The 13719-nt window shown below is 46.4% G+C and overlaps 1 protein-coding gene across 1 annotated transcript in view; it reads right to left on the minus strand.

Moving 5' to 3' along the window:
* glb1l (galactosidase, beta 1-like) overlaps nt 1–13238 on the minus strand; it is a 93873-nt gene extending 80635 nt beyond the window's left edge. Inside the window, exons 1-2 of the mRNA XM_087989441.1 lie at nt 13164–13238; nt 12182–12351 (exon numbers count right to left, since the gene is read on the minus strand). Coding sequence (XP_087845567.1) covers nt 12182–12351; nt 13164–13223 — 230 coding nt within the window. The 5' untranslated portion in view covers nt 13224–13238. The remainder of the gene's footprint in view (nt 1–12181; nt 12352–13163) is intronic.
* Between the last annotated feature and the right edge of the window lie 481 nt (nt 13239–13719).

A 13719-nucleotide genomic window follows, 5' to 3' on the forward strand; every position in this document is an offset into this window, starting at 1 on the left:
TCCCTTAAATAAGGGAACCAAAACTGCTCACAGTACTCCCGATGTGGTCCCCCCAGCACCCTATCCAGTTGCAGTAAGACTTCCCTACTCTTGTTCTCCAACCTCCTTGAAATAAGGGCCAATGTTCCATTACCTACTGCATCTGTGTTTGGGGCACAATTCCCCCAAGTCCCTTTGTGTTGCAGCTTTCTGCATTTTTCTCCATTTAAATATATTCTGTTCTTTTGATCTCTCTTCCTAAACAAACTTCACATTTTCCCCACATTATACATCATTAGACAACTTTTTGCCCACTCGCAAACTCATGTAACTGATTTTTGTCACTTATATAAATAATCTGGATGTGAATATAGGATGTACGGTTAACAGGTTTGCAGATGACATCAAAATAGGTGATCTAATAGATCGTGAAGATTATCTCAGAATACAATGGGATCTCGATTAGGTGGACCAATAGGCCAAGAAGTGGTAGATGGAGTTTAACTTAGAATAAATGTGTTGCATTCTGGTAAGGCAAACCATGGCAGGGCTTATAAATTAATGATAGGGCCCGGAGTGTTGCTGAAAAACAGACCTAGTTCCTTGAATGTGGAGTTCCAGGTAGACAGGGTGGTAAGGAAGGGTTTGGTACATTTGCCTTTATTGGTTAGTGCACTGAGTATAGGAGTTGGGATGTCATGCTACGGCTGTACAGGACATTAGCAAATGTAATATTGCATTCAATTCTGATCGCCCTTCTATAGAAAGAATGTTGTTGTGGTTCTGTTCGCCGAGCTGGCAATTTTTGTTGCAAACGTTTCATCCCCTGTCTAGGTGACATCCTCAGTGCTTGGGAGACTCCTGTGAAGCGCTTCTGTGGTGTTTCCTCCGGCATTTATAGTGGCCTATCCCTGCCGCTTCCGGTTGTCAGTTTCAGCTGTCCACTGTAGTGGCCGGTATATTGGGTCCAGGTCGATGTGTTTGTTGATGGAGTTTGTGGATGAGTGCCATGCTTCTAGGAATTCCCTGGCTGTTCTTTGTTTGGCTTGCCCTATAATGGTAGTGTTGTCCCAGTCAAATTCATGTTGCTTGTCGTCTGCGTGTGTGGCTACTAAGGATAGCTGGTCCATGGACATCAACTAGCCACGAAACGCCACGACCAGCTATCCTTAGTAGCCACACATGCAGACAACAAGCAACATGAATTCGACTGGGACAACACTACCATTATAGGGCAAGCCAAACAAAGAACAGCCATGGAATTCCTAGAAGCATGGCACTCATCCACAAACTCTGGATCAGTGGTGCTTGAAGAGCACAGCAATTCAGGCAGCATCCGAGGACAGGCAAAATTGACGTTTCGGGCAAAAGCCCTTCATCATGAAGGGCTTTTGCCCGAAACGTCGATTTTGCCTGTCCTCGATGCTGCCTGAATTGCTGTGCTCTTCCAGCACCACTGATCCAGAATCTGGTTTCCAGCATCTGCAGTCATTGTTTTTAACTCATCCACAAACTCCATCAACAAACACATCGATCTGGACCCAATATACCGGCCACTACAGCGGACAGCTGAAACTGACAACCGGAAGCGGCAGGGACAGGCCACTATAAATGCCGGAGGAAACACCACAGAAGTGCTTCACAGGAGGCTCCCAAGCACTGAGGATGTCACCTAGACAGGGGACGAAACGTTTGCAACAAAAATTGCCAGCTCGGCGAACAGAACCACAACAACGAGCACCCGAGCTACAAATTTAGATTAGATTAGATTAGATTAGATTATATTACGTACAGTGTGGAAACAGGCCCTTCGGCCCAACAAGTCCACACTGCCCCGCCGAAGCGCAATCCACCCATACCCCTACATTTACCCCTTACCTAACACTACGGGCAATTTAGCATGGCCAATTCACCTGACCTGCACATCTTTGGACTGTGGGAGGAAACCGGAGCACCCGGAGGAAAACCACGCAGACATGGGGAGAATGTACAAACTCCACACAGTCAGTCGCCTGAGGCAGGAATTGAACCCGTGTCTCTGACGCTGTGAGGCAGCAGTGCTAACCACGTCTTCACCCAAACTTAGAAAGAATGTTGTTAAACTTGAGAGGGTGCAGAAAAGTTTAACAAGGATTTCCAGGGGCTGGAAGGTTTGAGCTATCAGGATAGGGTGAATAGGCTGGCGCTATTTCCCTGGAGCGGAGGCTAAGGAGCGACCTTATGGAGGTTTATAAAATCATGAGGAGCATGGATAGGGTGACTAGCCAAAATCTTCTTCCTCGGCGGGGGGAGTCTAAAAGCAGACAACATTGGTTTAATTGGTTTAAGGGAGCAAAGATTTAAAAAGGGCCCGATTTCATACAGAGGGTGGTGTGGAACGGCTGCCAGAGGACGTGGTGGAGGCAGATACAATTACAATATTTAAAAGGCACCTGGGTGTATGAACAGGAAGGGTTTCGAGGGATATGGGCCAAATGGTAGCAAATGGCACTAGATCAGATTGAAATGTCTAGGTCAGTGCGGATGCGTTGAATTAAAGGGTCTGTTTCCGTGCTGTATGACTTTATGATTTTATCATTATCTCTCTGTAAACTGTTTGTACCCCCTTTGCAAGCTGTCTTTCTACCTATTTTTGTGTCATTTACAAATCTGGCTGCAGTACATTCACTTCCTTCCTCCCAGTCATTAATATATATCATAAACAGATGCAGTCCCAGCACTGAACCGTGTGGAGCCCAGTGGTCACTTGTCACCAACGTGAAAAAGGACCCTTTATCCCCACTCTGTCTCCTGCTCATGAGCCAATCCTTTATCCAAGCCAATATATTACTTCCAACACCATGGGCTCTTATCTTATAACTCTATATCTTATGAATAAGGAAAGTCAGGGGGCAGAGTTGAGTATGGTAGCCATTACAAAAGAGAAAGTGCTAGAAAAGCTAAAAGGTCTAAAAATTGATAAATCTCCTGGCCCCGATGGGCTACATCCTAGAGTTCTGAGAGGAAATAGCGGAGGCGCTGACTGTGATCTTTCAAAAATCACCGGAGTCAGGGAACATCCCGGATGATTGGAAAATCGCTGATGTAACCCCCTTGTTCAAGAAAGGATCAAGACAAAAGATGGAAAATTATAGGCCGATTAGCCTAACCTCGGTGGTAGCTAAAATTCTAGATTCCATCATAAAGGATGAAATTTCTAAATTCTTAGAAGTGCAGCGTCAGATTAAAACAAGTTAGCATGGATTTAGTAAGGGGAGGTCGTGCCTAACAAACCTATTAGAATTCTTTGAAGAGGTAACAAGTAGGTTAGGCCAAGGAAACTCAGTGGATGTTATCTGTCTAGACTTCTAAAAGACCTTTGATAAGGTGCCTTACGGGAGGCTGCTATGTAAGGTGAGGGCCCATGGTGTTCGAGGTGAGCTACTGGCATGGATTGGGGATTGGCTGTCTGACAGAAGGCAGAGAGTTGGGATAAAAGGTTCTTTTTTGGAATGGCAGCTGGTGACAAGTGGTGTCCTGCAGGATTCAGTGTTGGGGCCATAGATGTTCACTTTATATTAATGATCTGAATGAAGGGACTGGGGACATTCAGGCGAAGTTTGCCGATGATACGAAGTTAGGTGGACAGGCAGGTGGTACTGAGGAGGTGGGGAGGCTGCAGAAAGATTTAGACAGTTTAGGAGACTGGTCCAGGAAATGGCTGATAAAATTCAACGCGAACAAGTGCGAGGTCTTGCACTTAGGAAAAAAGAATACAGGCATAGACTATTTTTTAAACAGGTGAGAAAATTCATAAAGCCGAAGTACAAAGGGATCTCTGAGTGCTAGTACAGGATTCTCTAAAGGTTTATTTGCAGGTTAAGTCATGATTAAGAAAGCGAATGTAATGTTGTCATTTATCTCAAGAGGGTTGGAATATAAAAGCAGCGATGTGCTTCTGAGACTTTATAAAGCTCTGGTTAGGCCCCATTTAGAATACAGTGTCCAGTTTTGGGCCCCACACCTCAAGAAGGACATACAGTCACTGGAGCGTGTCCAGCAAACATTCACACAGATGATCCCTGGAATGGCAGGCCTAACCTATGATGATTGGCTGAGAATCCTGGGATTGTATTCATTAGAGTTTAAAAGGTTGAGGGGAGATCTAATAGAAACTTACAAGATAATGCATGGCTTAGAAAGGGTGGATGCTGGGAAGTTGTTTCTGTTTGGTGAGGAGACTAGGACCCATGGGCATAGCTTTAAAATTAGAGGGAGTCAATTTAGAACGGAAATGAGGAGACATTTCTTCAGCCAGAGAGTGGTGGGCCTGTGGAATTCATTGCCACGGAGCACAGTGGAGGCCGGGATGTTAAATGTCTTCAAGGCAAAGATTGATAAATTCTTAATCTCACAAGGAATTAAGGGATACGGGGAGAGTGTGGGTAAGTGGAATTGAAACACCAATCAGCCATGATTAAATGGTGGCGTATACTCGATGGGCCGAATGGCCTTGCATCCACTCCTATGACTTATGGTCTTAACATTTTGTGAGGTACCTTGTTGAACATCTTCTGGAAGTCCAAATACAATACAGCTACTGATTCTCCTCTATCCACTCAAATTGAGACCTCCTCGAAAATCTCTAATAATTTATGATTCGAAGGAGTCGATGTTGGACTGGGGTGGACAAAGTTAAAAATCACACAGCAACAGGTTATAGTCCAACAGGTTTATTTGGAAGCGCAGCAGGTCAGGCAGCATCCAAGGAGCAGGAGAATTGACGTTTCGGGCATAAGCCCTTCTTCAGGAATGAGGAAGGCGTGCCAAGCAGGCTAAAATAAAAGGTAGGGAGGAGGGACTTGGGGGAGGGGCGTTGGGAATGCGATAGGTGGAAGGAGGTTAAAGTGAGGGTGATAGGCCGGAGTGGGGTGGGGGCGGAGAGGTCAGGAAGAAGATTGCAGGTCAAGAAGGCGGTGCTGAGTCCGAGGGTTGGGACTGAGATAAAGTGGGGGGAGGGGAAATGAGGAAGCTGGAGAAATCTGCATTCATCCCTTGTGGTTGGAGGATTCCTAGGCGGAAGATGAGGCGCTCTTCCTCCAGGTGTCGTGTTGCCATGGTCTGGCAATGGAGGAGGCCAAGGACCTGCATATCCTTGGTGGAGTGGGAGGGGGAGTTAAAGTATTCAGCCATGGGGGCGGCACCTCCACACACATCATTTACTGCATCCGCTGCACCCAATGTGGCCTCCTCTATATTGGGGAGACAGGCCGCCTACTTGCGGAACGTTTCAGAGAACACCTCTGGGACACCCGCACCAACCAACCCAACCGCCCCGTGGCTGAATACTTTAACTCCCCCTCCCACTCCACCAAGTTTGGAAAATGATGAAAAAAACTAGAAACAATCAAGTGAGAAAGTATTCAAGTGGAGCAGAGATAATTACAAAGTGGAAAGGTACCTGGCACAGATCCACTGAAATCAGAGGTAGGGACACTGCCACTGTGCTGCCAGGGTCAGGGACAGAGTTCTTATGGAGAAGGGAGAACAGCCAGAAGTTGTGGTACACATCAGTATCAATGATATAATTAGGAAAAGGGATGAGGACCTGAAAAGTGAATATAGGGAGTTAGTTTGGAAGCTAAAAGGCAGTACGAGCAGAGTAGTAATCTTAGGATTGCTACCAGTGCCAGGGGCTAGTGAGGCTGGGAACAGGGAGCGAGTGCAGCTGAACATGTGGCTGCAGGGCTGGTGTAGGAGGGAGGGCTTCAGATATGTGGATCATTGGGATACCTTTTGGGGAAGGTGGTACCTGTACAAGAAGGATGGTTGCACCTGAACTGGAGGGACATCACTAACCTGGGAGGGAGGTTTTCTAGAACTGTTCGGGAGGATTTAAACTAGATTGGTGGTGGAGGGTGAGAACCAGAGCTATGGATCAAATGATGGGAGTATGTAGTGAACAGCCAGATACAGTGTGCAGACAGTCTGTGAGGAGGGATAGACAGTTGATAGGACAAAGATGGAGTGATGGGTTGAAGTGTCTATTTTAATGCATGAAGCATCAGGAATAAGATTGATGAACTCAGTGGAGGATCAGTACTTGGAGCAATGATGCTGTGGCCATTACGGAGACTTGGATATCACAGGGGCAGGAATGGTTGTTGGAATTTCCAGGGCTTAGATGTTTCAAAAGGAATAGCAGGGGAGGTAAAAGAGGTGAGGGAGTGGCATTGCTAATCAGGGATAGTATCACAGCTGCAGAAAGGGAGGTCGTCGAGGAGGGTTTGTCTACAGAGTCAGTATGGATGGAAGTTAGAAACAGGAAAGGAGCAGTCACTTTATTAGGAATTTTCTACACACCCCTGAACTGGAAGTGAGCAAACCTACATCCAGAACCTCAACCTGAGCTACAAATCTTCTCAAAACAGAATTGTTGTCATAGGTAATTTAAACTTCCTTAATATTGATTGGAATCTCCTTAGTTCAAATAGTTTGATTTGAGCAGTTTTTGTCAGGTGTGTCCAGGAAGGATTCCTGATTCAATAGGCTGACTTAGGTTAAGGATTCTGGGTAATCCAAGATGGAGGATGGGAAAAATTTCTGGCTGTAACAGCTGCTCCTTTTTTGAGGTATTTTAGGTGCTGGAGGTGAGTTTCTCAAATTCCAGGAGCAGCAATTACTGTTTTATGTGCTGTTGCATTATTTTGGAACATTGGGAAAAAAAAGGTCAAAACAACAGCAAAAGAGAGAACAGCAGACAAAGGAAGCACATGGTGAGGTCATGGCAGGAGAGAGAAAAAAAACACCTGCACAGTTACTGCCTTTGCTGTTTGAATTCATGTATCGCTGGACATCGAAGTGCATCTGGGAAAACAGTGAAATATAAAAGAGACCCACGGGGCAACTTTTCCACACAGAGGGTGGTATGTTTATGGAATGAGCTGCCAGAGGAAGTGGTATAATTGCAACATTTAAGAGGCATTTAGATGGGTATATGAATAGGAAGGGTTTGGAGGGGTACTGGCAGGTGGGACTAGATTGGGTTGGGATATCTGATCAGCATGGACAGGTTGTACATCTCTATGACTCCAGAGGGGAGGTCATATTGGATTTGGTGCTTGGCAACAAGCCATGCCAAGTGTCAGATCTTGATGGGAGAACATTTCGGTGACAGTGATCACAACTCCCTGACCTTTACTATGCTCATGGAGAGAAACAGGAGCAGACAGTATAGGAAAGTATTTAATTGGGGGAGAGGGAATTACAATGCTATTAGGCAGGAACTGGGACACCTAAACTGGGAACAGATGTTTTCAGGGAAAGGCACAACAGAAATGTGGAGGATGTTTAGGAAGCACTTGCTAATAGTGCTGGATAGATTTGTCCCACTGAAGCAAGGAAGGGATGGTAGGGTGAAGGAACCGTTGGTGACAAGAGATGTGGAACATCTGGTCAAGAGGAAGAAGGAGGTTTACTTAAGGTTGAGGAGGCAATGATCAATCAGGGTTCCAGACAATTACAAGGTAGTCAGGAAGGAACTGAAGAATGGACTTAGGAGAACTAGAAGTAGGTATGAGAAAGCCTTGGCGGATAGGATTAAGAAAAATCCTAAGGCATTCTACACTTATGTGGCAAACAAGAGGATGGCCAGAGTGAGGGTAGGACCAATCAGGGATAGTAGGGGGGAAGCTTGTGCTTAGAATCGGAGGAGGGAGGGGAGTTCCTTAATGAATACTTTGCTTCAATATTCACGACTGAGAGGGACCTTGCCGTTTGTGATAACAGCGTGAAACAGACTGATATGTTCAAACAAATTGATATTAAGAAGGAGGATATGTTGAAAATATTGAAAAATATAAGGATAGTTAAGACCCTGGGCCAGACAGGATATATCCAAGGTTACTACGGGAAGCAAGGGAAGAGGTTAATGTGCCTTTGGCAATGATCTTTGCGTCCTCACTGTCCACAGGAGTACTGCCAGATGATTGGAAGGAGGTGAATGTTATTCCCTTGTTCAAGAAAGGGAATAGGGATAATCCTGGAAATTACAGACCAGTCAATCTTACATCAGTGGTGGGCAAATAATCGGAAAGAATTGTAAGGGACATGATTTATGATTACTTGAAAAACCATAGTTTGATTAGAGATAGTCAGCATGGCTTTGTGAGGGGCAGGTCATGCCTCACAAACCTGATTTAATTCTTTGAGGATGTGACAAAATACATTGATGAAGGTAGAGCAGTGGATGTGGTGTACATGGATTTTAGCAAGATTTTGATAAGGTTCCCCATGGCAGGCTCATTCAGAAATAAACAGGCATAACATACAAGGAAATCTGGCTGTCTGGGTACAGAATTAGTTGGCCTATAGAAGACAGAGGGTGGTGGCAGATGGAACTATTCAGCTTGGAGCTCAGTGACCAGTGGTGTTCTGTAGGAATCTGTTCTGGGGCCTCTGCTCTTTGTGATTTTTATAAATTTCTTGAATGAGGAAGTGGAAGGGTGGATTAGTAAGTTTGCTGATGACACGAAAGTTGGAGGAGTTGTGGATAGTGTGGAAGGCTGTTGTAGGTTGCAACGGAACAATGACAGGATGCAGAACTGAGCTGATAAGTGGCAGATAGAGTTCAACCTGGAGACATGTGAAGGGATTCATTTTGGAAGGTCAAATTTGAGTGCAGGATACAGAGTTAAAGACAGGATTCTTGGCAGTGTGGAAGAACAGAGGTATCTTGGGGTCCATGTCCACAGATCCCTCAAGGTTTGCCACCCAAGTTGATAAGGTTATTAAGAAGGCACACGGTGTTGACTTTCATTAGCAGGGGAATTGAGTTTAATAGCCACGAGGTTATGCTGCAGTTCTATAGAGCCCCGGTTAGACCACACTTGGAATATTGCGTTCAGTTCTGGTCGCCTCATTATAGGAAAGATGAGGAGATTTACCAGGATGCTGCCTGGTCTGGAGGTCATGTCTAAAGAAGAAAGGTTGAGGAGGCTAAGACTTTTCTCATGGAGTGAAGAAGGCTGAGAGGTGACTTGATAGAGGTGTATAAGATGATGAGGCATAGATGGAGTAAATAGTCAGAGACTTTTTTCCAGGGCAGAAATGTCTATCTGGAGGGGGCATAATTCTCAGGTGAATGGAGGAAGGTTTAGGGGAGATTTCAGAGTCGGTTCTTTACACAGAGTGGTGGTAGTAGAGTCAGATACATTAGGGACATTTAAGTGAGTCTTGGATAGGCACATCGGTGATAGTAAAATAAAGAGTATGTCAGTTAGTTTGATCTGTACTGTTCTATGTTCTATAATGAGTAATAGCAATGGGAGATTGTCAAGAGAGAAAAAAAACCTGCATTTCAATAGCATCTTCCATATCCACAGCCCTAAAATAATTTCCCTCCAATGCATTATTTTGTGCTGGGTTGTCTAAACTACAGCAGTAAATATATACACAGCAAGACCACAAACAGTAAAGAAACTGGTGAAAATAGAAGCTCAAACCTGTTTCTAATGTATTTTTAGAAAGGTAAATAATGCTACTATTATTCCTTTTATTCTTCTTTGTATCCAAGATTTATATCAGTTGTAGACTAGCCAACTTTTAGGGTATTTAAACGGTCATTGGATAGGCATATGGACGAGAATGAATAGTGTAGGTTAGATGGACAGATTGATGTCACAGGTTGGCCCAACATAGGGGGCCGAAGGGCCGGTATTGCTCTGTTATGTTCTATAAAGTAAGTGGGCAAGGGTGTGGTAAATGGAGTGTGAGAGAATGTGAAATTGTCCATTCTGGCAGGAAGAATAAGAAAGCATATGATCTAAATGGTGAGAGATTGCAGAGCTCTGAAATACAGAAGGATCTGAGTGCCCTCATGCATGAACCACAAAAGGTTAGTCTGCAGTTTAAGAATCAGAGATTACCCTTTTAAAACAGAGATGAGATGAAAACATTTTTTCAGAGGACTGTGAACTTTTCGACTTCTCTTCTTGAAAGCGTGGTGGAAGTAGGAGTCTTTGAATATTTTTAATGCAGAGATGGATGAAATGGTTCTAGTTAATCATGGTGTGAAAGGTTATCAGGGGTAGGAGTAATGTGGATTTGAGGTTACATTCAGATCAGTCAGGATCTTATTGAATGATGGAGAATGAGGCTGAATAGTTTTGCCTGCTCCTGATTCTTTTGACTGCATTTACATTTGTTAATAAACAATCATAGAGGCATAGAGATGTACAGCACGGAAACAGACCCTTTAGTCCAACCCGTCCATGCCGACCAGATATCCCAACCCAATCTAGTCCCACCTGCCAGCACCCGGGCCATATCCCTCCAAACCCTTCCTATTCATATACCCATACAAATGCCTCTTAAATGTTGAAATTGTACCAGCCTCCACCACTGCCTCTGGCAGCTCATTCCATACACGTACCACCCTTTGCATGAAACAGTTGCCCCTTAGGTCTCTTTTATATTTTTCCCCTCTCACCCTAAACCTATGCCCTCTAGTTCTGGACTCCCCAGCCCCAGGGTAAAGACTTTGTCTATTTACCCTATCCATGCCCCTCATAATTTTGTAAACCTCTATAAGGTCACCCCTCAGCCTCCGACGCTCCAGGGAAAAAAGCCCCAGCCTGTTCAGCCTCTCCCTGTAGCTCAGATCCTCCAACCCTGGCAACATCCTTGTAAATCTTTTCTGAACCCTTTCAAGTTTCACAACATCTTTCCGATAGGAAGGAGACCAGAATTGCATGCAATATTCCAACAGTAGCCTAACCAATGTCCTGTACAGCCGCAACATGACCTCCCAACTCCTGTACTCAATACTCTGACCAATAAAGGAAAGCATACCAAACGCCTTCTTCACTATCCTATCTACCTGCGACTCCACTTTCAAGGAGCTATGAATGTGCACTCCAAGGTTTCTTTGTTCAGCAACACTCCCAAGGACCTTACCATTAAGTGTAGAAGTCTTGCTAAGATTTGCTTTCTCAAAATGCAGCACCTCGCATTTATCTGAATTAAACTCCATCTGCCACCTCTCAGCCCATTGGCCCATCTGGTCCAGATCCTGCTGTAATCTGAGGTAACCCTCTTCGCTGTCCACTACGCCTCCAATTTTGGTGTCATCTGCAAACTTCCTAACTGTACCTCTTATGCTCGCATCCAAATCATTTATGTAAATGACAAAAAGTAGAGCCCAGCACCGATCCTTGTGGCTTTCCACTGGTCACAGGCCTCCAGTCTGAAAAACAACCCTCCACCACCACCCTCTGTCTTCTACCTTTGAGCCAGTTCTGTATCCAAATGGCTAGCTCTCCCTGTATTCCATGAGATCTAACCTTGCTAATCAGTCTCCCATGGGGAACCTTGTTGAACACCTTACTGAAGTCCATATAGATCACATCTACTGCTCTGCCCTCATCAATCTTCTTTGTTACTTCTTCAAAACTCTCAATCAAGTTTGTGAGACATGATTTCCCACGCACAAAGCCATGTTGACTATCCCAAATCAGTCCTTGCCTTTCCAAATACATGTACATCCTGTCCCTCAGGATTCCCTCCAACAACTTGCCCACCACTGAGGTCAGGCTCACCAGTCTATAGTTCCCTGGCTTGTCCTTACCACCCTTCTTAAACAATGGCACCATGTTTGCCAATCTACAGTCTTCCGGCACCTCACCTGTGACTATCGATGGTACAAATATCTCAGCAAGAGGCCCAGCAATTACTTCTCTAGCTTCCCACAGAGTTCTCGGGTACATCTGATCAGGTCCTGGGGATTTATCCACCCTTAACCGTTTCAAGACATCCAGATTCAAATAACCAGCTTCATTTGGTTAATAATGCTGTTTGAGGTAAAATGATTGGTCCAAAGCACTGGGGAGATCTGCCCTACTCTTGAGTAGACTATCCATTCTGGCAGGAAGAATAAGAAAGCATATGATCTAATTGGTTAGAGAACGCAGAGCTCTGAGATATAAAAGGATCTGAGTGCCCTTGTGCATAAATCACAAAAGGTTAGTCTGCAGTTTCCTGATGATGGCCCAAAAAGTCGATTTTCCTGCTCCTCAGATGCTGCCTGACCTGCTGTGCTTTTCCAGCACCACTCTAATCTCGACTCTAATCTGCAGTACCCACCTCTGTCTATCCCTCAGCTAGCAGAGTAGCACCTCCTTCTTTCCTGATTGCTACAATTACCTTTGGGTTGTGCCATACTTACACCTGGATTGTGTTAAGCCCAGCCATGTACATTTTCTGTAGCCTGTCCTTCCAATAGATATGAGGAACTCGGAAATAGTGTATACTCCCAGAGATGTACCGGAAACAGGAATCATCTTTGCTGAAGCAATTATTTTCATAATCAACTGTGAAAGTACCCGACTTAGAAGTCTGTAAAACAAAGAGTTTCATGAAGCTAAAAATACTCCAAGTCATGAACATTAAAAAAATACAGAGTAAAGCTCTCTCTACACTGTCCCCCATCACACACCCCCAGGACAGGGACAGCACAGGGTTAGATACAGAGTAAAGCTCCCTCTACACTGTCCCCATCAAACACTCCCAGGACAGGGACAGCACAGGGTTAGATACAGAGTAAAGCTCCCTCTACACTGTCCCCATCAAACACTCCCAGGACAGGGACAGCACAGGGTTAGATACAGAGTAAAGCTCCCTCAACACTGTCCCCCATCAGACACTCCCAGGACAGGGACAGCATGGGGTTAGACACAGAGTAAAGCTCCCTCTACACTGTTCCCCATCAAACACTCCCAGGACAGGGACAGCACAGGGTTAGATACAGAGTAAAGCTCCCTCAACACTGTTCCCCATCAGACACTCCCAGGACAGGGACAGCATGGGGTTAGACACAGAGTAAAGCTCCCTCTACACTGTCCCCCATCAGACACTCCCAGGACAGGGACAGGATGGGGTTAGACACAGAGTAAAGCTCCCTCTACACTGTCCCCCATCACACACCCCCAGGACAGGGACAGGATGGGGTTAGACACAGAGTAAAGCTCCCTCTACACTGTCCCCCCATCAAACACCCCCAGGACAGGGACAGGATGGGGTTAGACACAGAGTAAAGCTCCCTCTACACTGAGGGACAGTGTGGGGCGGGCTGTTGGTGAAGCCGTGACCCGGGGGGTGTTCTGGGGTTGGAGGAGGGGTTTTAGGGCTGGGAGGGTATATTCACTCACCGCCAGCCCCGGGGCCAGGAGCAGGAGCAGGAGCGGGAGCAGCCAGAGAGCGGGAGCCATCCTGGGGCCTGGGGGTTTGGGCCGAGTCTGGGTCCTGAGGGCGGGGGAGGGAGGCCGGGGCCGGGGGCAGTTGGCGGTTGTTGATATAAACCGGCGGCGGTTCGAAAATGGAACGGACTCCCGGCCCCTCCCCCACCCGGGGCCAGCCCCGCCCACTGACACACACTACCCCCACCCCCCCGTCCCCACATCCCCACCCCCTCCGTCCCCACACCCAGCCCCGCCCACTGACACACACTACCCCCACCCCCCCGTCCCCACACCCCCACCCCCCCGTCCCCACACCCCCACCCCCTCAGTCCCCACACCCAGCCCCGCCCACTGACACACACTACCCCCACCCCCCAGTCCCCACATCCCCACCCCCTCCGTCCCCACACCTAGCCCCGCCCACTGACACACACTACCCCCACCCCCCCGTCCCCACACCCCCACCCCCTCAGTCCCCACACCCCCACCCCCTCAGTCCCCACACCCAGCCCCGCCCACTGACACA

This window comes from Chiloscyllium plagiosum, unplaced genomic scaffold, assembly GCF_037043375.1.
Source record: "Chiloscyllium plagiosum isolate Xiang-an unplaced genomic scaffold, Cpla_swu_hap1 HiC_scaffold_7, whole genome shotgun sequence".
In the NCBI taxonomy this organism is placed as follows: Eukaryota; Metazoa; Chordata; class Chondrichthyes; order Orectolobiformes; family Hemiscylliidae; genus Chiloscyllium; species Chiloscyllium plagiosum.